This window comes from Myotis myotis, unplaced genomic scaffold, assembly GCF_014108235.1.
Source record: "Myotis myotis isolate mMyoMyo1 unplaced genomic scaffold, mMyoMyo1.p scaffold_m19_p_23, whole genome shotgun sequence".
Lineage (NCBI taxonomy): Eukaryota > Metazoa > Chordata > Mammalia > Chiroptera > Vespertilionidae > Myotis > Myotis myotis.
The window spans coordinates 7,387,854-7,413,512 of record NW_023416328.1 but is presented as its reverse complement, the minus strand read 5'-3'; the positions used below and the strand labels follow the sequence as shown (position 1 = coordinate 7,413,512).

The following is a 25,659-nucleotide window of genomic DNA, read 5'->3' as shown; positions in this document are numbered from 1 at the left end:
AGAGGTTGCCAGTTCTGTGGCCTCCAGGAAGGAGAGCCCCAGGGGGTCACTCTGGGGCTCCAAGAATGGGAGGTTACGGGGTGGGGGCAGCCAACAAAAGGCCACCGTGAATCCGTGAATGTCACGCCTCCATCCCGGAAAACAGGGCTGACAAGGGGTGACCTTGCGTCCTGTCCCCCGGTCTGTGCTGGCGCCGCGGGCTCAGCCATCGCTGCGCGTCCACGGCAGGGCTGCTCCGTCAGGCTGCGCCGGGGAAGCTCTCGTCTTGCAAAGCGGGGAGACCGTGGCCATGTCTAGCGTGTGCTTCAGGAGCTGTGTCTGAGGTGCAGAGGGGTCGTTTGCAGGAGCTGGGAGGCCTCTGAGGGTTAATTGGATGCTGTTATTTGCATTCAGCTTGGCGATGGGAGCGCGTTCCGTTTACTCAAATGAGCAGTAATTTAAAATTACAATTTTCCTCTTAATTGTATGTACTTGGGGGATCCCACTTCAGTCTCCGGAAGTCACTGTGATATGAAAATGCACAGACGTTGGAGTGGAGGAGGGGCCTGGGGGTAGGCCTCAGCCCCGATGGGGAGGGCGTCTAGGAGAGCAGGTGCCCGCCCCGCCCCAGCCTGGCTCCGGGCAAGGCTGCAGCGCAGCCCCGTAAACACCCCCACCCCGATCTGGGTCCCAGGAAACAAAGGTGGCACAGTCACCGTGGCAGTGCCTGAGCTGGTGCGGCATCTCTAGGCAGGGAGGGGAGCAGCTGAGGTGGGTAGAGCAGAAACACAAAGGAGCATAAGGAAATGCTGCGAACAGCTATGTGCCAACAAGCTGGACGATGTGGAGGAAATGGGTAAATTCCTAGAAAAACACAATCTCCCGAAACTGAACCAGGGAGAATCAGAAAACCTGACTAGACTGATAACAACTGATGAAGTAGAAGCCGTAACAGAAGGACACTCCCAGCAAACAAGTCCCGGTGCGGACAGCTTCACGGGAGTTAACCAAACTCCCAAGAACAGCCCTGTCCTCCTCCAGCTGTTCCAGAGCGTCCCAGGGCAGGCACATGCCAGCTCTTCTTATGAGGCCAGCATTGTCCTAATCCCCAAACCAGGCAGAGGCACCACAAAGCAAGAGAACGACAGGCCAGTGTCCCTGACGGACATAGACGCTGAGATCCTCAACAGAATATTAGCGTGTGCCCAGATCAGGGGCGAGGAGCGAACCCAGCAACCCAGTACATGCCCTGGGCCAGAATCGAACCTGGGACCCTTCATTCCCCAGGCCTCGCTCTATCCACTGAGCCGCACCGGCTAGGGGTTCTCCAGGATTTTTGATGAAGCAGAACTTACGGGGTTGGCTCAGACCCCACCCCCCTCACACCACTGCCTGCAGCATCTGTGCACACATCCTTCCCGCTGTTCCCGAGACTGGAACAACGCATCCTCTCAGAGCCACCCCTCCTCCATTCGGCACCAGATGCCCCCTGCACGCTCTCATTTCCCGCACAGTCACGGACACACTTTCCTCTCCGTCTGTAAAAAGAGGAACCAGTCTCCTACCCCATCTCCTCCTCTGCTACTCTCCTGTTTTCATCATCATCATCATCATCGTTGTTATTTTGTTGCCCTGTTTGCTGTGCACCTCCTGCCTCTGCTGGCTCCCTCCAGTCCCTCCCCTCCTGTCCTCTCTTCCACCCGCTTCGGTCACACTTCCCGCATCAAGGTCCCTAAGCACCGCCAAGACCTCCAATCCAGCCGTCACTCCTTAAAAAAAAAAATGTTTTTATTGGTTTCAGAGAGGAAGGGAGAGGGAGAGAGAGAGAAACATCAGTGATGCGAGAGAATCATGGATCGGCTGCCTCCTGCACGCCCCTGACTGGGGATCGAGCCTGGAAACGGGCTTGTGCCCTGACTGGGATCGAGCCGGGACCTCCCGGTTCCATAGGTTGACTGGAAATTCCAAGCTTGCACTTTCTGGCGACCCAGTCCCCATCCCGGAGCCGGCACAGAATCGCCGCAGCAGGGCACAGACACTCGTGCCCCCCGGGAAATGACAGGGCTTTCAGGGGCTCTGTCAGGGAGGGACCAGGCCGAAGACCAACGATTAGAGCAAAGACACTACAGTGCTTTCACCCTGGGACCTTGTACGGGTTTCAGGCGCTCTGTGCCGGGAACGGGGGCAGAGACCAACACGCATTTTCATCACTTCACAGTAGCCACTTGGATTAAGATAAAAGCTTAATTGATATCATTGATCATCTCCCAGCCTAGATTTCAAAGGGCTCTTGATAGCTAGTAGCTATCACAAGTACTGGGCGAAAATGCAAATGGGTTCTTTTATAGTTTGTAGTGGGAAATTATGATCCAAAATGCAAAGCAACCTAAGAAAAGACTGATGAATTGAGTTGCTTTAGGGGGAAGAACACCTTCCCATTAAGGGTGGAGGGGGAACACCGTAAGAAGGGTGAAAGACCAAATAGTAAACCAGGAAAATAAGTGCAGCTAGCATCACAGACAAAGCTCATTTCCTTAAATATAAGGGTTAAAAAATTAAAAGGGCCGGCCGGCGTGGCTCAGTGGTTGAGCAACAACCCATGAACCAGGAGGTCATGGTTCCATTCCTGGTCAGGGCACATGCCCAGGTTGCAGGCTTGATCCCCAGTAGGGGGCGTGCAGGAGGCAGCCGATCCATGATTGTCTTTCATCGTTGATGTTTCTATCTCTCCTCCCTCTCTCCCTTCCTCTCTGAAATCAATGAAAAATACTTTTTAAAAATTAAAAGGAAAAGACAAACACCCAGAAGGAAATGGCTAAAAGATCTAATCATTTAGTTACAGAGAAATAAATGCAAATGGTCTTTTAAGTGAATGAAAAGGTGTTCAACACCTTATGTAAGAGGATTGTGAGTTAAAATTACGCCGAGATACAGAAACCCGAGTTCGACACAGTCTCCATCCCTGTTGGTGAGGTCGTGGAGCAGTACGAAGCGCTCCAGCCCCTGCAGGGTCGGACAGCACGGACCCCAGTGGACCTGCTTTGACCTTGACTCAGCCATCCTACCTTCAGGAAGCGACTCGGAAGTGAAAATGTACTCAGAAAACCACCCCCCAAATAAAACCGCGCTCACAGCCTGAGGAGGCCTTATTCTCCTAGGTCTTATGTTTTTCAACAGAGGAGCAGGTGTTTTTCTGTGCTGGTCTGGTGTGTATGTATGTGCATATCCTATATAATAAAAGGCTAATATGCAAATCGACTGGATGGCAGAACGACGATGGCTACGACGCGCACTGACCACCAGGGGGCAGATGCTAAATGCAGGAGCTGCCCCCTAGTGGTCAGTGCACTCACACAGGGGGAGCACCATTCAGCCAGAAGCTGGGCTCATCCATCTGGGCCCAGCCAGAAGCTGGGCTCATCTGTGGATGTCCACGGCAGCGCTAAGGATGTCTGACTGCTGGCTTAGGCCCCTAGGCCATCAGTCAGACATCCACTGAGGGCTCCCGGACTGTGAGAGGGCACAGGCCGACCTGAGGGACCCCCCCCCCCGCCAGTGCACAAATTTCGTGCACCTCTAATGTGTGTGTGTGTGTGTGTGTGTGTGTGTGTGTGTGTATACTTACTTACATTAGCACCGGGCCTCTAGCATATATATATATATATATATATATATATATATATATATATATATATATATGTATGTATATATATATATATATATATATATGTATGTATGTGTGTATATATATATATATATTTACATTAGACGGATTCCTAGGTTTTTACTTTTGGCTCCTGTCTAGGTGCGTCTCTTTGGAAATGGCCTTCGTGGTGGTGGTTGAGTTGGGGTGTAGGTCTGCCCTCCAGTAACCTCGCGTAGAGTCCCTCGCGTTTTCTCTGGCCACACGTTTCCTGCAAATGATGTGATTGCAGTCTCCTCCATTGCAATCTCCTCTGGTTCCGATGCGGTGCCTGAGGCTCCGTGCGGTGCAGGGACACTGGTCCCAGCTCGTAAGCAGAGGCGGGGTCTGGAGTTGGGTCTTGGACTCAGAAGCCCCATCTCGCTGCCTCTGGCTACCTCGGGGCGGGGGGTGGGGGGGAGGTCCTGGGACTTGAGGTGGCGATGGCAGAGGGTTGAGGGGCATCGTGACTTTGGGATGGTATCTGAGCTGGGCCTTGACTGGCTGGGAAAACAGGAGGAGGCAGAGGGAGGCCCCCGGGCCTCCTGGCTTGAGTGGCCGAGCACAGCCTGTCCAGTCTGCGCCCCGCCCTGCAAGGCGGCGGCCGAGCATCGCTGGGCACAGGGACTTGAGAATCACCCGCACTGTCTCTTGCCGTCCCAGGCGCCTCTGACAGTGAGCACGCTTCCCTTCCCCACCCGCGTCTGTCGCCATCTTCCTTCTCCCGTCCACAAGGGCCACCGGAGCGCAGTGACCGATGAGAACAAACAGCGTCGGTCCAGACTCTCAGCGGCCATTTCCCCAGAAGATCAAGGTCAAAGGAGAACGCTGAAAGGGTGCTTAAACTCCTCTGCTACTTCAACCGAGTGTTTGTTTTTTGTTTTTAAAGGAAAGCAAGCTCAGACTCTATTAGGCATCATTGCTGCTTCGGTTGTCACTTCTCGGCGAGAGAAGGGATTGTTGCAATTAAAATGGATTTGGGACATTGCCCTTCTCTGAACGAGTACATTGAGGACAATCGCCCATGTGGTGATATTTTGGATTCAGGCCCTTAAAGAGGATTGAATATAGTGGTCTTGAACGGTTCGGTGTTGGTTCTTTGATACCAGCTGGGTCTGCCAGACTTCCCTGGTTCTGGCTGCTGTTACTGGGTCAGTTGACTCGGACCAGCTCAGCCACTTCTAAGGAAAGGAATGCACTTCTGCTTTTTCTGGAACCTGAAGGAGAGAGACAGGCAGACACACAGCCCCCACCTGCACCTGCAAGGCCCTTCTGGGGACTGCTGGTCTTTCCCTCCAACCCAAGCGCTCACTGTCTTAGCCTAAAGCGTCTTCCCATCTTATGATGTTAATAGAGCTAATCCTCTGCCCCTCCTTGCCCAGTGACCACTCCCTACGACTCCCCACCCCTGAGACGGGGCTTCCCTAAGTCCTTTGTGCCCCTGATCACCCACAAGGGTGACGTGCATGCCTGTTGTGTGTCCCCCCCCTTTTAGGATCCGCCACTTGGGACTGCGAAAAAAAGAAGAATATGTAGCCACAACCTGCGTAAGATAGAGACTATTATCATATGGGTTCTCTATTTCCATGCAAACAATTACGGCCAAAACTTAGTGGTGCAAAGCAGCCAGCATTTGTGATCTTGGGCATCGAACTGGTGAGTGAGGAGTCTGGGAGCAGCTCGGCGGGTAGATTCTGGCTCAGAGTTGAGATGTGCGCCAGGGAGACCGTCATCTGAAGGCTTGGCTGGGGAGCCACTTGGAAATGGACCTCACAGGGCTGTGGGCAGGAGGCCTCAGGTGTGGCCCAGGGGAGCTCTCCGTGGTGCTGACAGCACCCACACACCTGGTCCACGAGGGGGGAGCTCTCCAGGGTGCTGAGAGAGCACCCACACACCTGGTCTATGAGAGCCTCTTCATAGTGCCCATCAAGGGGTCCCCACCACATCTGGTTGGTTGGGGTGGGGCGAGCTCTCCATGGTGCTGATTGAGGTGCACGATCTGGTCCACACGGGGGAGCTCTCCGTGGTGCTGACAGCACCGCTCACCTGAACCGTGAGAGATGGGGAGCTCTCTGTGGCACAGACAGCACCCACACACCTGGTCCACGAGGGGGGGCTCTCCAGGGTGCTGAGAGAGGACCCGCACACCTGGTCCGTGAGGGCCTCTTCATAGTGCCCATCAAGGGGTCCCCACCACATTGGGGGGGGGGCTCTCCATGGTGCTGACTGAGGTGCGCGATCTGGTCCACACGGGGAGCTCTCCGTGGTGCTGAGTGTCCGCACAACATCTGGTTCGTGGTCGTCCTCACAACACGGCAGCCACTTCCCTCAGAGGGGTAGAAAGAGGACGGGACCTGTGCTGGGCGGAAGGAGGTATGGCCAGGCCCTCGTGGCTGAGAAAAGCCAAGCATCCCAGCCCTGTTTGCTTCCTCGTATTCATTCCATCTGCAGGAACGGAGCAGACCCTCCCGGCTATGCCTGGCTGGGTGCTGGACTCAGAGCCAGTGGGGGAGGCAGCAGCCAACCCCAAGGGCCTGTCCAGGTCTCTGCGTCCACGGCACGTCTTCAAGGTGGGCTGTCCATGCAGAGGGGCAGGTCGTCAGAATAACGCCTCTGCTTTAGCCGCCGCACGCGAGGGGTCCCAAGAGGGTGGGGGAGGCACTGCAGCTGAGCAAAGGAAATGCATCATTTTCTTTGGAGAAAATGAAAAGTGGTGCTGGGCCCGGGGTGGTGACCTTGCCCTGCAGTTAGCCTGCTGCCGGGGAGATTAGAGCAGACAGGCATGGGAAGAATGCTAATGAGTTGTGGTGGGCGGGAGCCCAGAGCCCGGTGCCTCCTCTGGCCACCAGGGTGCTTGCTGATGCCTATAAATAAACACTTAAAACCCAATTCTCAATCGAGTCCCGATGCCGGCCTGGCTCTGCGGGTGGGAGAGCGTGTTATGTAAGCAATGCTCTGACGTCCTTGTCCTTCCAAAACCGGCTGAGGATTCTGAGGTTGGGGGGATCTGGAGCATGGGGGGTGCTCAGGCTGCTATGAATGAGACCTACAGGCTGAGAGCCGGCAGAGGAAACGCTGGCTCCTCCCTCCAGGTGTGGGCAACCCCGGGTGGCAGCGGGCAGGCCTCACCAGGGCAGGGAAGCCCGGCCCAGCCCGCAGACCGCTCTGAGTTCCTGGAGGAAGCGGGAGCCGCGGGGCTCCTGGGCACATGGTCATCTCGTAGGCCCACGGTGCTCGGGCTGGTGCTGCTCAGGGGTTGAGTGGCAGCCTAGGAACCAGGAGCTCACGGTTGGAACCCCTGTCGGGGCCCATGCCCGGGTTGTGGGCTCGATCCCCAGTAGGGGGTGTGCAGGAGGCAGCTGGTCCATGATTCTCTCACATGGATGTTTCTCTTTCTCTCTTCCTCTTTCTTTAAAAATCAGGAAACATATTTTTTAAAAAAGACTAATAAGTCTCCATTTTCTTGCACGACTCCTGGCTTTCTGCTCACCTGCTTCCCCAGCCCCCAAGGAATCCTGCTCCAACCCAGGGCCCGGCCTCCAAGCCCTTCACCTGAGGGCCTTTCCCTGCAGTTTGCATTTGCATTGGAGAGCAGCGTGAGGCCCACGCCCCTTTCTCTTTACTGTAGGAAACCACCCATCCCAGAGGCAGGGTGGGCTGTGAACCTGGGCAGGGGAGAGGAGCAGGGCCTGCCTCTCCCTCTCCTCTCCTCCACCCCAGCCCCAGCCCCCACAGGCACACCCTCCTGGTCTGAGAGTGTCCCGTAATACGGGTTCTGTGAATCCGTGGGGTCCAGCTTTGTTGTGGGGAAATGCATATTCATGAGGGCGTGAGGAGCCTCATTGAAATGCGCGCAGTCTCTCCTTCCTGCATGAACGTGAGCCGACCCTTTATTTGTGTTCCGAGGGCTGAAGTGACGTGGTTTTTTTTACTTTGTTTCTGGTCATTTCTGACCCTCTCCTTAGAACGATCATCCGTGCACTTTTACGACATCTCTCACTCACTCACATTTCTGTACGTGTAATCGTTGCCGAAGTGGAAGTAATTCCCTCTTTTTATTCTGTTTTATTCCAGAAAGATCTCATCGCCCGGAGGGTCTCCCCAGCCTTGCCAGACCACTCGTTTTCGGTAGGAGATGGGGCCCCGCGTGGAGTGAGGTCTTGTTCTGCTGACGACGTGTGTGACGTGTGGGATGGTGTTGCTGGAGGGAGGCCCCTTCGGGGGGAGGACGTGGGGGCTCCTGGCTGGGGTGGTGGTGACAACGAGCCACATTCTGGGTGGGTGTGCATCGCACTCAGTGGCTCCCCACGCAGCCTCCTGCCTTGGAGGAAGACAGGAAAGGACGGGCCAGCCCTTGCGATTTGCTTCTGGACTTGCTGTGTGCGCTTTCAAAGACTCGAGAAATTCCTGCTCTGACACCCAACCTTTTTCCCCTCTCTTTTAAGTTGCACGTCGGGAGAGAAAAAATTCCCTGACACTTTTTTCTAAAAGTGGAAAATTGTGTTAAGAAACCAGCCCTAGGAGCTGCGACTAGGTCGAGCCCAACGTCGTCCGTGTGATTAAGTTGAGGGAAGCTCGTCCTCTCTGGATGTAACTTTTTATTAATGATACTAAGGTCTAATTAACTGGATCTCGTTCTCATTAACGACACGAGAGTCTCGGCTGGAATTCTCAAAGGGAGCTCTGCGGAGTCCCGTCGGGTCCCAAGCGAACGGTGATCCGCATGCAGATCAGGGCGGGGCGCCCTGTCTGTTCCGCGTCCCCGAGCACAGAAGTAACTCTTCGTTTTCAAAGTGACGCTTACACACGTGCTCCCAGATGCACCAGGCGATGCTGCCTGAAGCCAGAAGGGTTCTTGAACCACAGCTGTGCTTGGGCCGGTGGCAAGCACCATCTCCGACGGCCCCGGCCTCCAGACTGTGCTGCGGGGTCCACTCCGTGTCCTCCGCACGGCCTGGGCTGCGGCAGACGCACTTCCCGCCCTGGGTCACACGTCACTCAATGTCCCTCCGTCACTTGACCCATTTTCGGGGGAAATGGTGCTGGCGGGAGGCAGCCCGAGGCCCCGCCCTGCTCTGAGGGGAGGAGGCTTCCCGGCCTGAAGCCCCGGGTTTGTGTGGATGTGTGTGTTTTAAGTATCTGTTGCTTCTTTTTTGTGTATTTTTAAATATGTTCTTATTGATTTTAGAGAGGAAAGGAGAGGCAGAGAGAGAGAAACATCAATGATGAGAGAGAATTGTGGATCGGCTGCCTCCTGCACGCCCCCGACTGGGGATCGAGCCCGCAGCCCAGGCATGTGCCCTGACCAGGAATCGAACCCAGGACCCTTCCGTCTGTAGGCCGATGCTCTATCCAGAGCCAAACCAGCCAGGGCTTCTCTGTGTCTGAGAGCAAACAACCAGATCCTTTGACCTTGGCCGGGGCCCCCTGTGTTTTCAGGTGCAGGCGCCTGAGGATGGCTGGAGCCACGCCTGTCCTCCTCTCTGGCCCCGTGCCTCATGCTCTCTCTCTGGCACGGCTGTGCGTGGCTTCTGACAGACGTGCCGCTGGGGTGGGAGGGCACGCTCTTTGAACAGATGTGCGGCAACAGGGCTGCGGGAAGCGCCCGGAGGGTCCTCGTTGCCGCGTGGGGTGCTGACGGCTCTCTCCGACCTCCTCCCGCAGCGGCGGCCTCCCACTGACGATGGCGGCGTGAGCACCTGCCATGGCCCACCGCGCGCACCAGAGCACAGCGAGCAGCATGCTGGACCACAGAGCCCGGCCGGTCCCCGCGCCCCCCAGCCAGGACCCCGAGGGCCAGGACGCCGAGCTGCCCCTGGAGGGGTACGTGGCCCCAGGCCTGGTGCGGCCTGAGAGCCCCCTGGCCCCCGAGCGGGGCTGCCCGGACCACAGCCCCGACCACAGCCCCGACGGGGACTCCAGCTCCGACTACGTGAACAACACCTCGGAGGAGGAGGACTATGACGAGGGCCTCCCCGAGGAGGAGGGCGTCACCTACTACATCCGCTGCTGCCCCGAGGACGACAGCTACCTGGAGGGCGCGGACTGCCACGGCGAGGGCTACCTGGCCCACGGCGCGCGCCTGCTGGAGACGGACGAGTGCCAGGAGGCCGTGGAGGACTGGACGGACTCAGCGGGCCACGGGCATGAGGGCGGCCCCGGCTACCCCGACGGCCACCTCCCCGTCCCGGAGGACGAGGCGTCCGTGCTGGAGGCCCCAGACCAGGAGGAGGGCCTTCACTACCGCCCCGGCGAAGAGGAGAGCTACCGGGACTACTACCCCCCGGAGGCCAACGGGAACGTGGGCTGCGCGCCTCCCTACCACCCCCGGCGCCGGGGCGGGGACCTGGAGGACCAGGAGGAGGACATCGACCAGATCGTGGCCGAGATCAAGATGAGCTTGAGTATGACCAGCATCGCCAGTGCCGGGGAGGCCAGCCCCGAGCACGCGCCGGTGCGGGGGCCCGAGCTGGGGCCGGGGGACCCCACGGAGGCCAGCCTGCCCGGCGAGGCCGGCCGCGGCCCCAGCAGACACGAGGGCAGGCCCACGTCACTCAGCCTCCCTCCCCAGGCCAGGCTCCCCGGAGACCCCCCGAGAGGCCTCAAGACCAAGGGCAGGACCCCCGAGGAGAGGCCCGCGTGGCCCCAAGAGCAGGTAGGACCGGCTTCCAGGGACGGGAGCGTGGGACCCCAAGGCCCAGGGTCCATTCAGAGCACGGGCTTCATTCTGCCCTGTCACTCACGTGCACCCGTCACTCACGTGCACCCGTCACTCACACTCACCCCTCAGGGGCGTTAGGAAATGCCAGGACAGGCTCCTTGGGGCTGATGGGCCTCTGCCTCTGCTCTCCGCCAGCCAGGTGGTGAGTGGGGATGAGGACCCCGGGCGTGGCCTCGCAGCTCCAGGTGTGAGTGTGGGGGGCCAGGCTGGTCACCGGTGCCGCTTGTAAGGGGTTGCTGACCAATAAAAGCGGGTTTGTCAGCACCAGACAGCGTAGCTCCGCAGGGTGGCCAGGGCGGCCGCCTGTCATCGTGTCTGGGTGGTCTGCTGTGTGCCCGGCTTTGCAGGGACGGGACTGATGCTCCTGGAGGCCTCCCTCCTCCGTCCCCTGTGGCATCTGTCCTGGGTCAGGGACCCTCCGCAGGGGACGTCCTCCCTGGGGCCTTGTCGACGTCTGGTGTTGGAAGCCTTAGGCGTTCCATTGGGTCCGAGCGTGTTTATTGTTTAGGACCCATAACTCGGACTGAGCCAGGGCGACGCTCCCTGAGAGAGGGCGGCCGCCGCCTCCCACGGGAAGGAGCGTGTGGACGAGCGGGCGCCCACAGAAACGCCCTGGAGGTGGCATTCTCCTGTCAGCGCTGCCGTCCTGTTGCCTCGTGCACCTTGGTCTCGCGCCTTTCCCCACGTCGGGCTAGTTCTCGGACGTGTGTGCAGGGCTCAGGCTGGGTGTGCAGGGTGAGGGGGACATGGGGGACACTGGCCCGAGCCTGCCCTTCTGCCTCGGGGGGCAGGGGGCGCTGTCGTTAGAGTGCTCACACGGGGCTTCTGGCCTCTGAATTAGCAGGGCGATGCGGGGGGCGGGGGGGGGGGCAGCGTTTGCAGCAAAGCTGTGGAATCGGGGATGCAGCAATCCGGCGGCCGCACCCACAGGTGGAGAAGGGGTCGTGCCCGTTTCCGTATCGGAGGCTGGAACACCACAGACGCAGGGCCTCCGGTCTGCTGTGCTGCGCTTCGCTGGCCGGGGAAGCCCGCGGCCTGGCTACGCACGGTCTGGCCTCTGAGCCATCGCCAGCTCCCTTCCAGCGTCTGAACAAGGTTTGTCCCGTCGGCAGTGCCGAGGGCTCTGGTCACGCTCAGTCAGGAAGCTCTAGCAGCCCCTGGGCTCCCGCTTCGGCCTTCAGGCCTGATGGGCAGGGACTGCCTTGGCACACGTGTGTGTGTGTGTGTGTGTGTGTGTGTCCGAGCTGGCCCCACAGCAGGCGCGAGGCTGGCAGGACCACGGCCCCGCCCCCACGCTGGGTGGGGACTGTGGGAGTGGAAACCTTTGTCGTGTGCGTCTTCCCGTCCTGGACGGTGGCACCAGGAGCGACACGGGACACGGCAGGTGGGCTCGGGCCGCCATGTGCACTCAGCCTTCGCAAGGCGCTGCCCAAGGGCTGGAGCCCGGAGGCGGGAGTGGAAAACGGGGCCTGCTCTGAGGTGCTGCTGAGCACCCAGTGCCGCCGCCCGGGACTCTGAGAAGCGGGCGGACGGCACAGGACGGGCCAGGCGGTCCCGGGTTCGGCGGTGGCGGGCGTTTCAGCAGACAGGGCACCGAGAACAGCGCCAGGCCCGACCTGCCCTGGGGGCTTCGTGGAGGCGTGGCCACGTGGGTTTCAGATCGACGGTGTGTGGTTCTTAGTGTGGGCTGTTCCATGTCGTACCTGGATGTGGGGGACGGGGTGCGGGGAGGGCCCCCCAGAGATATAAAGGCAGACCTGCTGGCTCGGCTGGTGTGGCTCAGTGGTTGAGCACCAACCTATGAACCAGCAGGTCACGGTTCAGCTCCAGTCGGGGCACAGGCCCGGGTTGTGGGCTCCATCCCCAGCGTGGGGCGTGCGGGAGGCAGCCGATCCACAATTCCCTCTCATCATCGATGTTTCTCTCTTTCCCTTGCCCTTCCTCTCTGCAATCAGTAAAAACATATTAGAAAAAAGACAAACGACAGATCCGCTGGCTTGCTTCCCCAGTGGGTCTCGCCGCAGGCCTGCAGACCACAGGCCGGCCTTGAGATCCATCACCCCGAGGGGTCACTGTTAGGAGAGCAAATTCTCTGTCCGACTCCCGTCCTGCAGATGAGTATCTCGCGAGTGACCTGAATGGTGAGGGGAAGGAAAGAAAAGAACAGTGTTGTCGTTTTCTTTCTTTCTCGCCAGCACGATTACAGATGCCGCTCCCCGCCCCCCCACCCCCCGCCCCCCCCGCCCCATGGGCTCTGCGCCGAGGCTCTGGGCGCATCTCCTCACCCTCTGTTTTCTGAGCCACCTCGGGGTCAGGGAGCACTGCTGGGCGGGAGCTGTCCGGGGTCCTGAGCCAGCCTTCCGGTGGCCCTGTGGGGCCTTGGCTGGGTCCCCGTGGAGCATCGTCACCCAGAGGGTCCCAGCTGACCGCCCCCCGCTCCCAGAGTGGGAAGAAGGAGGGCGTCTTTGTGGGAGAAGAAGATGAGCAGCAGTGGGACGCCTTTGGAAACCGGGAACGTGGAAGGATTTCTGGAGAAGGCTGTCACCTCACGGACCACACCTCTACCCGGGGGTGGGGGGTCGCTGACACGGAGTCACGGGTGAGGGCCGATGGGCCGAGCTGCTGCCGTGTGCACTGACACGCCTGTCCCTCAGGAGGAGCTGGGAGTGGAGGCCTGTACTGTGACGGTGTGAGCGCCAGAGGGCGTGTGCTGGTCGCTGTGTTTTACGCACGGCGCTGGGGGCGACCGTGCGTATTGTCGGTGAAATCAAGCGACGGGATCAGCATCGACACTAATGACTGGCTCTCCTCTCACCACTGGAGCCCGTTGTGGATTAGAGCGGCGTCTTCGGGGAGGAGATGCTTATGACAGGCACGCGTCTGCCCTGAGCAGCTGGTCCTGGCCCTGGCGGGGGGAGGGGGGCCGGTCCCGGCCACATGGTCTCGTTCCGTTTTCAGAGCTCCATGGGGGGCCCTGGGAGGGGGTCCCGCCACATTAGCACATGGCACTTCCTGTGTTACACGCTCCATCTGCGCTGGGGGGTGGCCGATTCGGGCTCCAGCTGAAGGTGCTGAAGTCAGGAGGGGCGTGGCCCTGCCTTCCCTGTGGGCTGCAAGAACCAGAGGACCCCTGGCTGGCCTCTTATTTTTATATTTTTTAAAAATACGTGTGTGTGTGTTTTATTGATTCCAGAGAGAAGGGAGAGGGAGAGAGAGAAAGAGCAATGATGAGAGAGAAGCATGGACCGGCTGCCTCCTGCACACCCCACACTGGGGATCGAGCCCGCACCCCAGGCCTGTGCCCTGACGGGGAAGCCAACCCTGACCTCCTGGTGCAGGGGATGGTGTCAGCCACGGAGCCGCAGCACCGTTGGTCGAGGTGCCGGCTGCTGTGTGTGGGGAAGCAGCAGGGTTTAAAGGGCTTCTTCATCCAAGACGCCAGCAGCCTGGGCCCACCGTGTCCACTCTGGTCGCTGCTCCAGGCTGCCAAGCCCGCTCCCCGGAGGTGGGAGCTGGAGAGCAGATGGGATCTCCTGAGAAGCAGCACAGGCCCCCGGCTGCCTCTTTGCAAGCAACCCTGCTTCTTCGGTCTCAGCTGTGGTTGTCATGGCGACAAGCGGTCGGGAGGCAGTTGGAGAAAATGTGGACTCGGAGGGAGGGCGGGCGGGAGGCTGTGGACGTTTGGGGGGAGTCATACGTGGCCCTGCGACCCTGTACTGCCCTAGAGGGGACGCCTCTCCCGTTTGCCACGGGCACCAGGGCCAGGCGGCGGCAGGCCCGGGGTCGCCCTTCCCCGGGGTATCCGTGTCCTGGGGAGATTCTCGCTCTCCATCCCTGGCGCTCCCTCCCCAGGGACGCTCCCAGGAGGGTGGGCTCTTGGTCCGTTCAGTTCACTTCTGGAGGCTGGACGTCCCAGGTCCCAGTGCAGGCAGGCCCCGTGTCCGTGAGGACCTGGTGCACGACGGCCGCCCCGGCTGTGTCCTCGTGTGGGAGGCTCCGAGGTGCTCTCTGCGGCCACTTCCTGGGGCCCTAATCCCTCAGGGCCCACCCCCTCACCTCACAAGTCCCCACCACCTGTCCAAGCCCCACCTCTTGCTACCATCACCTTGAAGGTTACCATGTGCATCGTTTCTCTGTGACTCTGGAGGGGATACCGACAGTCACTGTCCAGCAGGTGCTGTTGGCGCGGCGTTGGTTTGTTTTCAAGGTGTTTGAGCCTGTCTGGCTCCTAGTGAGACAGCAAGGCCCTCCGGCAGCCATCCGTGAACTCAGCCCAGGGAAGGTAGATCTCTTAGAAGCAAGAGGGTACGGTACTGTCAGGGTCTGTGTGGACTGACCTAGCAAGGGTGCAGGACCGCAGAGGGAGTCCGGGGCACGTCCTGAATTTGCTTTCCTTAAAGGGGACGGCCAGCGTGCGAGAAGCCCTGTCCTACCCTCTGGGAGGCCTTGCCAGGTGCACCTGGGCCAGGTGGGAAGTGCAGGCAGAGGGCCCTGGGAAGTTACCTCCGAGCTCAGGAGGGAACCGGCTCCAGTGGGACCCATGTAGGATGGTCCTGGGCCAGGCACCCCTTGCAGGAGGGGCCCTGCAGCTCCCCCAGGGCACACGTATGCACAGTACTGCATGCAGTGCCGTTTATATGCACATAGTATACACATGTGCAGTTTCTAACACATGCTACATGCAGTGTCGTTTTTATGCACACATGCCACATACACGTGGAGTTTGTGCACATACTGCATATGCACGTGGTTTGTATGTGCACATGCTGTATACAGGTGCAGTTTTGTGTACACACGCTACACAGTTTATATGTACACATACTGCATGCATGTGCCGTTTGTGTCTGCACTACATGCACCTGCTCTTTACATGCACACGTGCTACATGCGCTTGCTGTGTGCACGACGGTACCAATTGCATCCCCGGTTTCGGTTCCTTTCTCTCCCGTCCCCAGGTGTGCGATGGTGCGGAGCCGCGGAGGCAGCAGCGCTCCGACCTCAACGGGCCCGTGGATAACAACAACGCCCCAGAGGTAAGGCCCGGCCGCAGCGCGCACCTCTCCAGGGTCCCCGTCCCAGCCAGAGCCTTGGGGGGGGGGGGGTGGCCACGCAGAGCGGGTCCCCGCGCAGGAGGCGGCGAGGCGTCTGGCCCTGCGCTCAGCTCAGCCGTGTGCTCCCGGGTCTGACCGCGCTCAGGCCGCCCCCTCTGGCATGTTCTACCCCCGGGCCATTCGACAGCGGCACTGCTGACACTGGGCAGAACGTTCTCTGTCGGGCTGTCCTGTGCCGTCGGGTGTTGGGAAGCGTCCCCGTCTCTGCCCGCTCGGGGCAGCAGCCACCCTCCCCAGGCATCGCCCGATGGCCCCGGGGGGAGAAGTGACCCTGGTGAGGACCCGGCTCTGACAGCAGCCAGTGCACAAGGCGAGCAGCAGTCCCCTGTGCAGGGCCGGGTTGGGGGCGCCCGTTAGGCCTATGAGGCCCAGAGCAAGCCCCTCCCCTTTTCTGAGGGGCGGGGCTTGGGCGAGAGTCTGACGCTGAGGTGACGATGGCAGGCGGGCGCTGTGCACCCCTTATCTCTCTGGCTGTGAATCCTCACCTGCAGAATATTAATTTTTAGGGAGTGGGACGGGGGAGACACACACATCGATGTGAGAGACCATCGATGGGTCGCCTCCCGCACTCACCCCGACGGGCCCGGGGACCGAACCACAGCCCGGCACGCGCCCCTGATGGGTCGAGCCGAGACCTGTGGCGGCAGGCGACGCTCTAACCCAGGGGTGGGCAAACTTTTTGACTCGAGGGCCACAATGGGTTCTTAAACTGGACCGGAAGGCCGGAACAGAAGCATGGATGGAGTGTTTGTGTGAACTAATATAAATTCAAAGTAAACATCATTACATAAAAGGGTACGGTCTTTTTTTTTTTTTTAGTTTTATTTATTTCAAACGGCCCGCGGGCCGTAGTTTGCCCACGGCTGCTCTAACCACTGAGCACCAGCCAGCCCCTGCGTCCCACCCACAGCCGCCTGGCCCTTCTCTCTCCTGCTCGTCAGAGAACGGCCGTGTGGCCTTGGGGCTCCCGTCCAGCAGCAACCTGCTCACTGAGGTCCCGTGTCACTGACGCCTCTTGCCCCCCGTCGTGCGTTTCCGAGGATCGGGGGGGGGTAGGGGGGGGGGAGCAAGGCTTCCCTCGGGCGTAGGTGACACGCGCCCTCCCGCCATCAGGTGCCTGAGCGAGACCCGCTCGCTGCCTGGAGCTGGCGCTTCGGGCGGGCAGGGTGCGGCCTCGCTGTGCTGCTCGCTCCCCTGACCTGGGTTCTGGGCCGCCTGCTCACAGCTGCTCCTGTCTCTCCCACAGACAAAGAAGGCGGCATCCTTCCCGAGCTTCGTGGCTGGTAAGCGACGTTGGACCTTCTCTCGGGTCGTGGGTGTGATGGCGAAGCAAGTGGTGCTGACTTGGGGGCCCCTGCAGCGCCCGTGGAGAAGGCTCGCCGTGGATGCAGGTGGCGCTGGGACCGGGCAAGGTCCCCGTGCGCGTGGTCACTCGCGGGCTGCAGAGCCCGTGTGGGGTGTAGCTGTCACCCCTTCATCCTCTCGTCCGTTGACCCCGAGGTTGCTTCCGTGTCTCGGCTGTTAGTGACGGTTCTGCGAGGACGTAGGGGTGCGTGTGTCTTTCGAGTTCACGGTGGGGTTTTTGATGTGTGTATGTGTTTTTTAAAGTAACATTTTTCTCAACAGCTTTTATTGTATTTTTATATGTTTTTATTGATTTCAGAGAGGAAGGGAGAGGGAGATAGAAACATCAGTGATGAGAGAGAATCATGGATGGGCTGCCTCCTGCACGCCCCTCACTGGGGATCGAGACCCGCAACCCAGGCATGTGCCCTGACCGGGAATCGAACCTGGGACCCTTCAGTCCGCAGGCCGACGCTCTATCCACTGATCCAACCGGCTAGAGCAGTGGTTCTCAACCTTCTGGCCCTTTAAATACAGTTCCTCCTGTTGTGACCCAACCATCAAATTATTTTCGTGGCTACTTCATCACTGTCATGTTGCTACTGTGATGAATCGTCATGTAAATATCTGCTATGCAGGACGGGCTTAGGCGACCCCTGTGAAAGGGTTGTTCGACCGCCAAAGGGGTCGCGGCCCACAGGTTGAGAACCGCTGGGCTAGAGCATATGTGTGTGTGTTTTTGATAAATGCCAGGAAGTGGAGTCGCTGGGTCCTATGGTAATGCTGCTTTTAGGTCTTTTTTTGAGGAACCTCCACACTGTTTTCCGTAGTGGCCGCACCAGCGAGCCTCTCTGCAGCCCGTTACTGTCTAAAGGCAGCGCGGTCGCCGCTCCCCACGCCCTGCGGAGAGGCCTCCCCTCTGGCTGGAGCCGTCTCCATAGCCTCGGCTTGTTCCAGCTGCCAGCCCCCCACCCCCACGCCCAGGCGGTTTGCAGTTTGTGGCTCTACTGCTACCCCAGGGCCTTTGCACCTGCTCCTGCCTCAGCCCGGAGAGCTCTCTCCCCGTCTCCTCCCGTGGCTGGTTCCGTTCTCCTCTGCTCCTAGGGCAGCGCTGGGCCCTCCCCCCGCAGCGCTCACCGCACGCCCTCCTGGCGCTTCCGTGTGTGGCTGCGGCCGCATCGGCCTGGAGCTCCGTGTGTGTTACGTGCAGCCCAGTCCTCATGCCGGGTGGGGCTCAGGGTGCTTTGGGCCTGCGTGGGGGATGCTGACTCGGGCGAAGTCACTTGACGTGACGTGGACCGTTCTTGTGTGTCCGGGGTCTGCCTCCGGGTGGGACAGGGTGGGCGCTGGGACAACACCTGGCGGCCCCACTCCAGCCGCCTCCTCGCAGACCGGAGGGCGGGGGGCAGGCTCAGGGCCAGTGAGGTCACGGGGAGCCCCTGTGCACACGCAGCTCCCGCAGTCCCTGTAGGAGGCAGGGGCGGTCCAGGGCTCAGGATCTCCCGACCCCGGGTGCGAGGAGGCAGGTGGGCTTCCTCCAGCAGCGAGAGGCCTGCAGCTCCTGTCCTCCTGCTGCTGCTGTGCAGATGCCTGTGGGGAGGCCGCCTCCCCGTGTCCTGTCTCCCTCCGTGGCCTCAGCTCAGGGCAGCACAGGGTGGATTCTGCGCTGCTGCTTCGGGCTGCGTGCCTCCCCGTCGGCCCCTCCTCTGCTGCTCCCCTTTACCCCGCGGTGCCAGGGCGGCGGGGGCCGCGCGTGGAGAAGGAGCAGCCAGGGCGGCCGGGGCGCAGGAGGCGGCCGTGGAGCCGGCGCCTCGGGTGGCGGCCCACGGCCCAGGTGGCCCCTCTGCACCCAGGGGCCCGTCCCTGCCCCCAGATGGGCCCCAGGGCATTGGGGCTCCTTCGGGGAGCAGTGGGGCCAGTCTAGGGTGAAGCTCCTCGGGGACCCCAGAAAGGCAGGGAGCCGACCACGCCCTGCGGAGGCCCCACCCCCACCCCGGGGATGGGGGCCTGGGTGCCATGCAGCCCCGCACCCCACAGAGAGGAGGGCTCTGCTGGCCGAGGGCGGGCGGGGACCCCAGGCCTTTCCTGCAGCCAGAGCGGCGCCACCTGGTGGCCAGTAGCCGCCCTGCAGGGAGGTGCTAGGTGGTCCCGCTGTGGTGACCTGCCGTCGCTGCTGCTGGGGGGCAGGGGTTCCCGCTGGGCCCTCCGCCCTCCTCTCTGACGTTGTGCAGGCTCGCTGAGACGAACGACAGTTAGGCTCCCGCCGCCTCTCAGCACCTTGTGACCCAAGGACCTGGAGGGCAGCTGTGGCCCAAGCCCTGCCGGGGGTGGGGGGGTGGGGGGGTTGGGGGGGGGAGCAGGCAGGGCCGCTCCTGAGCCAGGGCCGACCCGGTGAACCTTCAGAACCCCGTGCTCCCAGCCCCATGGCCGTGAGCGCAGCCGCACCAGGGAAGGAGGCGGGCGTGGCTGCTGCTGGCATCCGGGCTCCCAGTGCCTGCGTATGGCCCGGGGGTGCGGGCAGCCGTGGGCTCAGGCGCCTGCCGTGACCGCCCTGGGCTTTCACGAGGCCCCAGCGCCGAGGGGCGCTCCGTGACGGGCGTGGTGGCCGCGCCCCAGGGCCTGGCTGGGACGCCTCCTGCCCCCCGGAGAGCTGACGGCCCTTCAGTTCCAGGGCCCTGCGAGCCAGAGGACCTCATCGACGGCATCATCTTCGCTGCCAACTACTTGGGCTCCACCCAGCTGCTGTCGGAGCGGAACCCGTCCAAGAACATCCGGATGATGCAGGCCCAGGAGGCCGTCAGCCGGGTCAAGGTAGAGGGGGAGGCGGGGGCGCAGGGCCCAGCCTGGAGGGAGCAGCTCCCACCCCGGCCCTGGCAGGGGCTGCCCGAGGTGCCGGCCGCAGCGGCAACACTGGCCTTGGAGGGAGGGGCTGCCGGGCCCAGGCAGCTGCTCCCCGTGCGCACCGGCCGCGGCCCCCAGAGGCAGGACGGTCTAGGGCAGTGATGGCGAACCTATGACACGCTGTCAGAGGTGACACGCGAACTCATTTTTTTGGTTGATTTTTGTTAAATGGCATTTAAATCTATAGAATAAATATCAAAAATATTTACCATGTTTTACTACGGTTGCAAAGATCAAAAAATGTCTATATGTGACACGGCACCAGAGTGAAGTTAGGGTTTTTCAAAACGCTGCCACGCCGAGCTCAGAAGGTTCGCCGTCACTGGCCTAAGCCCAGAGGCCACGCGAGCGGCAGTCGCCTCCCAGGGCTGCGGCTTGTAGCGCCCTCGCTCACCCGTGAGAGAATCATTGCTTGTGGGGGACGGGCTCACAGTGAATTCTCCTCGTGGCCTCGAGGAACACCCACGCCTCGCAGCTCCGCGGGGTGGCCGCCTGGCTGACGGCCGGGTGCGCTGGGCAGGCCGAGGCCGGGCCCCGGAGCTGATGGTTGGGGAGGGGGTGGCCTGTGGGTGCGCTGCCCTGGGGGCGAACGGGCCCTGCCTGCTGTGCCCTCCTCAGCCTCGCCCTCGGGCCCTGTGCCCACTGGGGGTGGCCGCTCCCCGACCCTGGGCAGGAGGTCCGAGCGCTGGGGTGTGGACCACGACACGAACTAACTCCGCCCTCCTCTGTCTCCTCCCCACGCTGCCAGAGGATGCAGAAAGCGGCTAAGATTAAGAAGAAGGCGGTGGGTAGCCGCAGGGTCCGTGTGCTGAGCGGGTGGGGGGGGGGGCACCAGAAACATGGGTGACGCGCAAATGCCTCTTCCTCTTCCCTCGGGAGACACGGGCTTTTGAATGAAGCGGCAGACGCTGTGTACCCGCCCCCGACGGGAGAACTGAGTCCTGGCCCTTTTCCTTTCAGGCTCTGAGAGTCGGGTGCTGGGCTCACACAGACGTGTTTAAGGGGGGCATCGGAGCGGCCACGTGACGCGGTTCATGCCGGGCCCCCTGTGGAGAATTAATTAAACCGTTCCGATAGTTACAGACTCATTAAGTTTAATTTACTCAGCCCGGTAATAGAAGCTCCCGCTCGCCCGGGGACGCCTCCTCGCTGCAGACTCTGGAGTGTGACAGGCGTGCGGACGGGAGGGCCTTTGTTCTTTGTTTGCAAACCTGGCCGCTTAGTAAGTGCCCTTCTCACACCTCCCGGTGCACGGACAGCCAGTGCCGGTGCGGAAGGCTCGGCTGGGCGCCGCTTGAGCTTACACGGCGTGAGGTTCAGGCCTCCTTCCCCTGACTTCAGAGAGAGGAAGGGAGAGGGAGAGAGAATCGTGGCTCGGCTGCCTCCTGCACGCCCCCCACTGGGGATCGAGCCTGCAACCCGGCCTGTGCCCTGACCGGAATCAAACCCGGGACCCTTCAGTGCGCAGGCCGACGCTCTGTCCGCTGAGCCGCGCCGGCCAGGGCCCGGCCCACTTTTTAGCCAGAAGGTTTTGAGCAAAAATCCTGGAACACAAGCTTGAAAGGCGCCTGGATGGGAAGGGACTGTTTGTAAAAACGGGGAGGAACTCCTCCCGCCCACGGGCTGTTTGCAGTGAGTCTTTGGCTTCTCTTGTCTTTGTGGTCATTTGCGAGCCGGTGACCGTGGCGGCCGAGCGCCCACACGACCCTCCTCCCTGAGCGCTGAGCGGAACGCGGGTTTCTCTGAGGGAGGCCTGCGACCCCCCGAGGGTTCCCAGCGGGGCGTCCGCCCCCAGGCTTCCGGGGGGCATTCGCGCAGCTTCTGCTCTGTGGACGGGAAGATAAGGGCGTGGGCTCCACGGGGCTGCTGACCCGTCCCAAAGTGGGTGCCTGCGTCCTCGCCCGTCCGCCGTGATGGGGGCCCGCAGACGGGGCCGGGGCGGGTGGTCTCACGCAGTGTCCAGGCACGCACGTGCCCGAGGCGGGTGACTGACAGAACGGGCCCCTGTGACAGCGTCGCGGCGAGGGCAGCACGCCGCCGTCCACTGGGCCGTCCGCTCGCTCGGGGCGTGCTGCCCTCGGGGTTTTGGAAGCCGGGCAGAGCCTGCGGGGGTGAGTGAGGTGACGTTTCCATCGGAAGGAAACGCTGCGTTAACCCAGCGTCTGGGGAGGTTTCTTCCCGGGCCCGGGGGTACGGAGGCTCCCCTGGCGCGGACCGTGCCCTGGCAGGGCCGGGTGTGGCTGAGACCGAGCCCGCGTGTGGAGTGCGGGCGGAGGGACTCGGTGCTGAGCGGACCGTGCAGCCTCCCTCTGCGCTCAGCCTCCTGGAAGCGCCGCCTCCCCTGCCGCTCGCTGGCTTGCTCCGCAGAGCGCAGTCACTGCAGCTCGGCTCTGGGCTCCTCAGCTCTCCCTCCGACGGCGGCTCCAGCCCGGGCGGCGTCCCCGAGGGTGTCCCCTGGGCTGGGGGACAGGCGGGTCCTGCCCAGCTGCTCCCGGGCCCTAACGGTGCCCCCGCCGCCCACAGCACTCCGAGGGGGACGCGCAGACGCTGACGGAGGTGGACCTGTTCATCTCCACCCAGAGGATCAAGGTGCTCAATGCGGACACACAGGTGAGCGGGGGGTGGGGTGGGGCGGGGGAGGGGGGCGTGCGTGGCCACGGGGTTCGGGCTGGCCGCAGCGGCACCCAGGTCCCAGGCAGGAGTGGCAGGTGGAGACGGTGCCAGGAGGCTGGGCCGGATGGTCCTGTGAGCTGGGGTCTGGCTGCCCGGAGGCGACTGGGGTGAGGGGTCTGGGTATGGGCGGCCACGGGGTGCCTGGTGCTGGTGAGGGTGAACCGGAGAGAGTGGCGGCAGGAAATTGGTTTGAGAAACGTAAAGTGCCGGCCGGGCTGGAGAGGAGCAACCGGGAAAGACTGGGGAGGCAGACGTGGTCGGTCCGCAGGAGGGGCTGGCCGTGCCGGGGGCCCCGCCAGGAGGCGCCTGCCATTGCCATGAGCTGGGAACTGGGGGGACCCCATCTCTGACACCGAGAGGCTGACCGGGCGGCTCTGACGGGCCAGAGTGGGGAGGGGCGGGGAGCCCCCTGTCCCTTCCCGTGTCCCTCCCTGGAACGTGGTCCCTGTGGTTACACGCCACCCCCAGCCAAGCAGGACACACCGCTGGGAAGAGAAGGGTCCTGGGAGGCGGGAGCCTGAGAAGCTTCTTTCTTTTGTGGGGCGAGGACAAAGGGCCTTTGTGTGCAGCCTCCTTGGGTGACGGCCCTCCAGGTGCCAAGGGGCCGTCTGTGGGGCCGGGAGCTGCCGTGTCCCTGACGCGGCCGAGGCGGTGTGGGCTCCCCTCCCTCCTCCACGTGGAGGTCTGGGCCAGGCCCGCGCTCTGCAGGGGGCACCCTGGCTCGGACGGACCAGGTGGTCGGGCCTCCCCCGGGGATGAGGGCCCCCCAGCAACTGCCTCCACGAGTGTCCTTTGGGGTAAATGCAGGCAGGTTAGCCCGGGCCTGAGTCACTGCTCTCCCGCTGTAGCTAACGCTGTGGTTCATATTGGGGGGGGGTGTCCCCCAGGGGGCTCTCAGCAGGGCGGGAGGCCCTCTTGGCTGTCACAGCCTGGCAGGTGGTGGGTGCTGCTGGCTGCCTGGGGGCGTGGCCAGGGGGCGGCCAACAGCCGCAGGGCGCAGGCCAAGAGGGGTCTGGCCCGGGCATCACACGTGTCGGGGTCCAGGAACCACAAACTGGAGTGTTGTTTTTTTAAACAAAACCCACTTATTTGTTTCTTAAACATTTTTATTGACTTTAGAGAGAGGAGGGAGAGGGAGCGAGAGAGAGAAACACCAGTGATGAGAGGGAATCACGGATCGGCTGCCTCCTGCACGCCCCCCACTGGGCATGGAGCCCACAACCCGGGCACGTGCCCTGACCGGGAATCGAACCCGGGACCCTTCAGTCTACAGGCCAATGCTCTAGCCGCTGAGCCACACCGGCCGGGCTGGAGCGTGCTCTCCAGGCTGTCTGAGCGCTCCCTGACCCGCCCTCCCTGCAGGAAACCATGATGGACCACGCCCTGCGCACCATCTCCTACATCGCGGACATCGGGAACATCGTGGTGCTCATGGCGCGGCGGCGCATGCCCCGGGCGGCCTCGCAGGACTGCATCGAGACCACGCCGGGCGCCCCCGAGGGCCGGAAGCAGTACAAGATGATCTGCCACGTGTTCGAGTCCGAGGACGTGAGTGAGCGCCGCGCGGGCCCCCAGCACTGCAGGCGCCTGGGGAACACGGGCAGGTGGGGCCGCCTGGCTGGCGCTCGAGGGCCACGGGGACCGGGAGCCACGGGAGGTCCGACAGCTTCCTGTCGAGGACGGGTGGGCGGGGCCGTCATCGGGACGTTAGTCCCCAGAAGTGCTGTGGCCATGGCCCGCTTCCAGGAGACGTTGCACACACCCTCCTGCACCCCCTTCCACCGCATGCAGGAGCCGGACAGGAGGGCGCTGCATGAGGCTCAGGCCTGGGGACGCCTTAGGGCCCGGGGAGGAGTGGCTCCGGGTGCTGGCCCCACAGGGGGCTGAGGGCAGGCGGCTTGTCAGGAGCTGCCGTGTCCTCGTCCTGGGAGGAGTGCGAGGACTCCCTTGTGGGGGTGAGGGGACACCCGCAGCTGCCCAGAAGGCAGGGCCCAGATGGTGGCCCCACCCAGGTGGCCGCTGGTGAGGAGGGCGGAGGGTCTGTGAGCAGAGGAACACTGGGGACCCTGAGGCGGCACCAGGACACCAGTGGCTCCGTGAGCCTCGGTTTCCCCCAGGCGGGTCAGTGAGGTGCCCAGAAGGTGCTGGGCCACAGCTGCTGCCCCTCGGAGTCGGGGGCCCTTGTTTGCCGGGTTCTAAGCCCCATGCCGGTCGGGGCCAGGGGACGGGAGGGGAGGGGAGCCCGCAGCACAGAGAGGCCTGGCGTGGACGCCTCCCGGGGGCTGGGCAGCCCCTGCAAGCTGTCCCCTAGGGGTGCAGGGAGCAGGGCGCCTTGGTCAGGTGGACACCCCATGGGGTGGGCAGGTCCTGGTGTCCGAAGGCTGGGGCCTCCGCGGGCTCTCGGGTGAGTCCAGGCCAGGGACATGCCCAGGGCCCAGGGCCCAGGGCCTGCGCCCCCGTTGGAGGGGGGGGGGTGGGGTGGGAAGGAAACACAGTGGTCACTGTGGTCGTGAGCAGGTCGCTGGTCAGCTTTGCCCTTTATTGAGGCTGTGCCTGCCCCACACTGTCCGGTGGGCAGCCAGGGCCCGGCCGCAGGTACCGGCCACAGAAAGGGCCCCAGTTCCCCTCAGGCGTCCGCGCCCCTCCAGGCGTCCCTCTGAGGTGCCCTCCCCGCAGGCCCAGCTCATCGCGCAGTCCATCGGCCAGGCCTTCAGCGTGGCCTACCAGGAGTTCCTGCGCGCCAACGGCATCAACCCCGAGGACCTGAGCCAGAAGGACTACAGCGACATCATCAGCTCCCAGGAGATGTACAACGATGACCTCATCCACTTCTCCAACTCGGAGAACTGCAAGGAGGTGAGCCCCGGGCCCTGCACAGGCCGCCCCGACCTGCCTGCCTCTGGCTCCTGCCTCCGTGGCGCTGAGCACTTGGGTGTGAGGAGGCGCCTGGTAACGAAGCACTGACGACAGCCCGTCTTAACGACCTTGAAAAGGCGCCTTTCCCGCTGGGCCGCCCACTCCCAGCCCCGGTGGGTGGGAGCGACCAGGAGTGAGGAGATGGGTGACAGGCGGCTCCTGAGAGATCTGTGAGGCCGAGAGAAGAAAAGGACGTTTTTAGGCAAAAGCAAACCAGGCTCAGGGTTGAGTCCGGGAGTCTTTGCTCCCAGGGTGGTTGGGAGGCCGGGGGGCAGGGGGGGTGGTGGTGGCAGCCCCGGGCACCTCACAGCCCCGCTCGCCTCCCCCGCCCC

General features: G+C 62.3%; 2 protein-coding genes across 12 annotated transcripts in view; one reads left to right on the top strand and one right to left on the bottom strand.

The window, feature by feature from the left end:
- APBA2 (amyloid beta precursor protein binding family A member 2) overlaps positions 1-25,659 on the top strand; it is a 38,039-nt gene that overhangs the window by 9,127 nt on the left and 3,253 nt on the right. For 3 of the 5 annotated variants that reach the window (XM_036355630.1, XM_036355628.1, XM_036355627.1), the window contains exons 2-10: positions 7,736-7,789; positions 9,326-10,316; positions 15,338-15,415; positions 16,740-16,776; positions 19,503-19,648; positions 20,487-20,522; positions 22,262-22,348; positions 23,774-23,959; positions 25,088-25,267. In XM_036355630.1, the coding sequence (XP_036211523.1) occupies positions 9,366-10,316; positions 15,338-15,415; positions 16,740-16,776; positions 19,503-19,648; positions 20,487-20,522; positions 22,262-22,348; positions 23,774-23,959; positions 25,088-25,267 (1,701 nt within the window). In that variant the 5' untranslated portion in view covers positions 7,736-7,789; positions 9,326-9,365. The remainder of the gene's footprint in view (positions 1-7,735; positions 7,790-9,325; positions 10,317-15,337; positions 15,416-16,739; positions 16,777-19,502; positions 19,649-20,486; positions 20,523-22,261; positions 22,349-23,773; positions 23,960-25,087; positions 25,268-25,659) is intronic. The other 2 variants (XM_036355631.1, XM_036355632.1) reach the window with 2 other exon arrangements.
- The window catches only part of FAM189A1 (family with sequence similarity 189 member A1), a 51,180-nt gene continuing 50,434 nt past the window's right edge, over positions 24,914-25,659 (bottom strand). For all 7 annotated transcript variants that reach the window (XM_036355634.1, XM_036355637.1, XM_036355635.1 and 4 more), the window contains one exon: positions 24,914-25,495. The gene's annotated coding sequence lies outside the window, so the exon portion shown is untranslated. The remainder of the gene's footprint in view (positions 25,496-25,659) is intronic.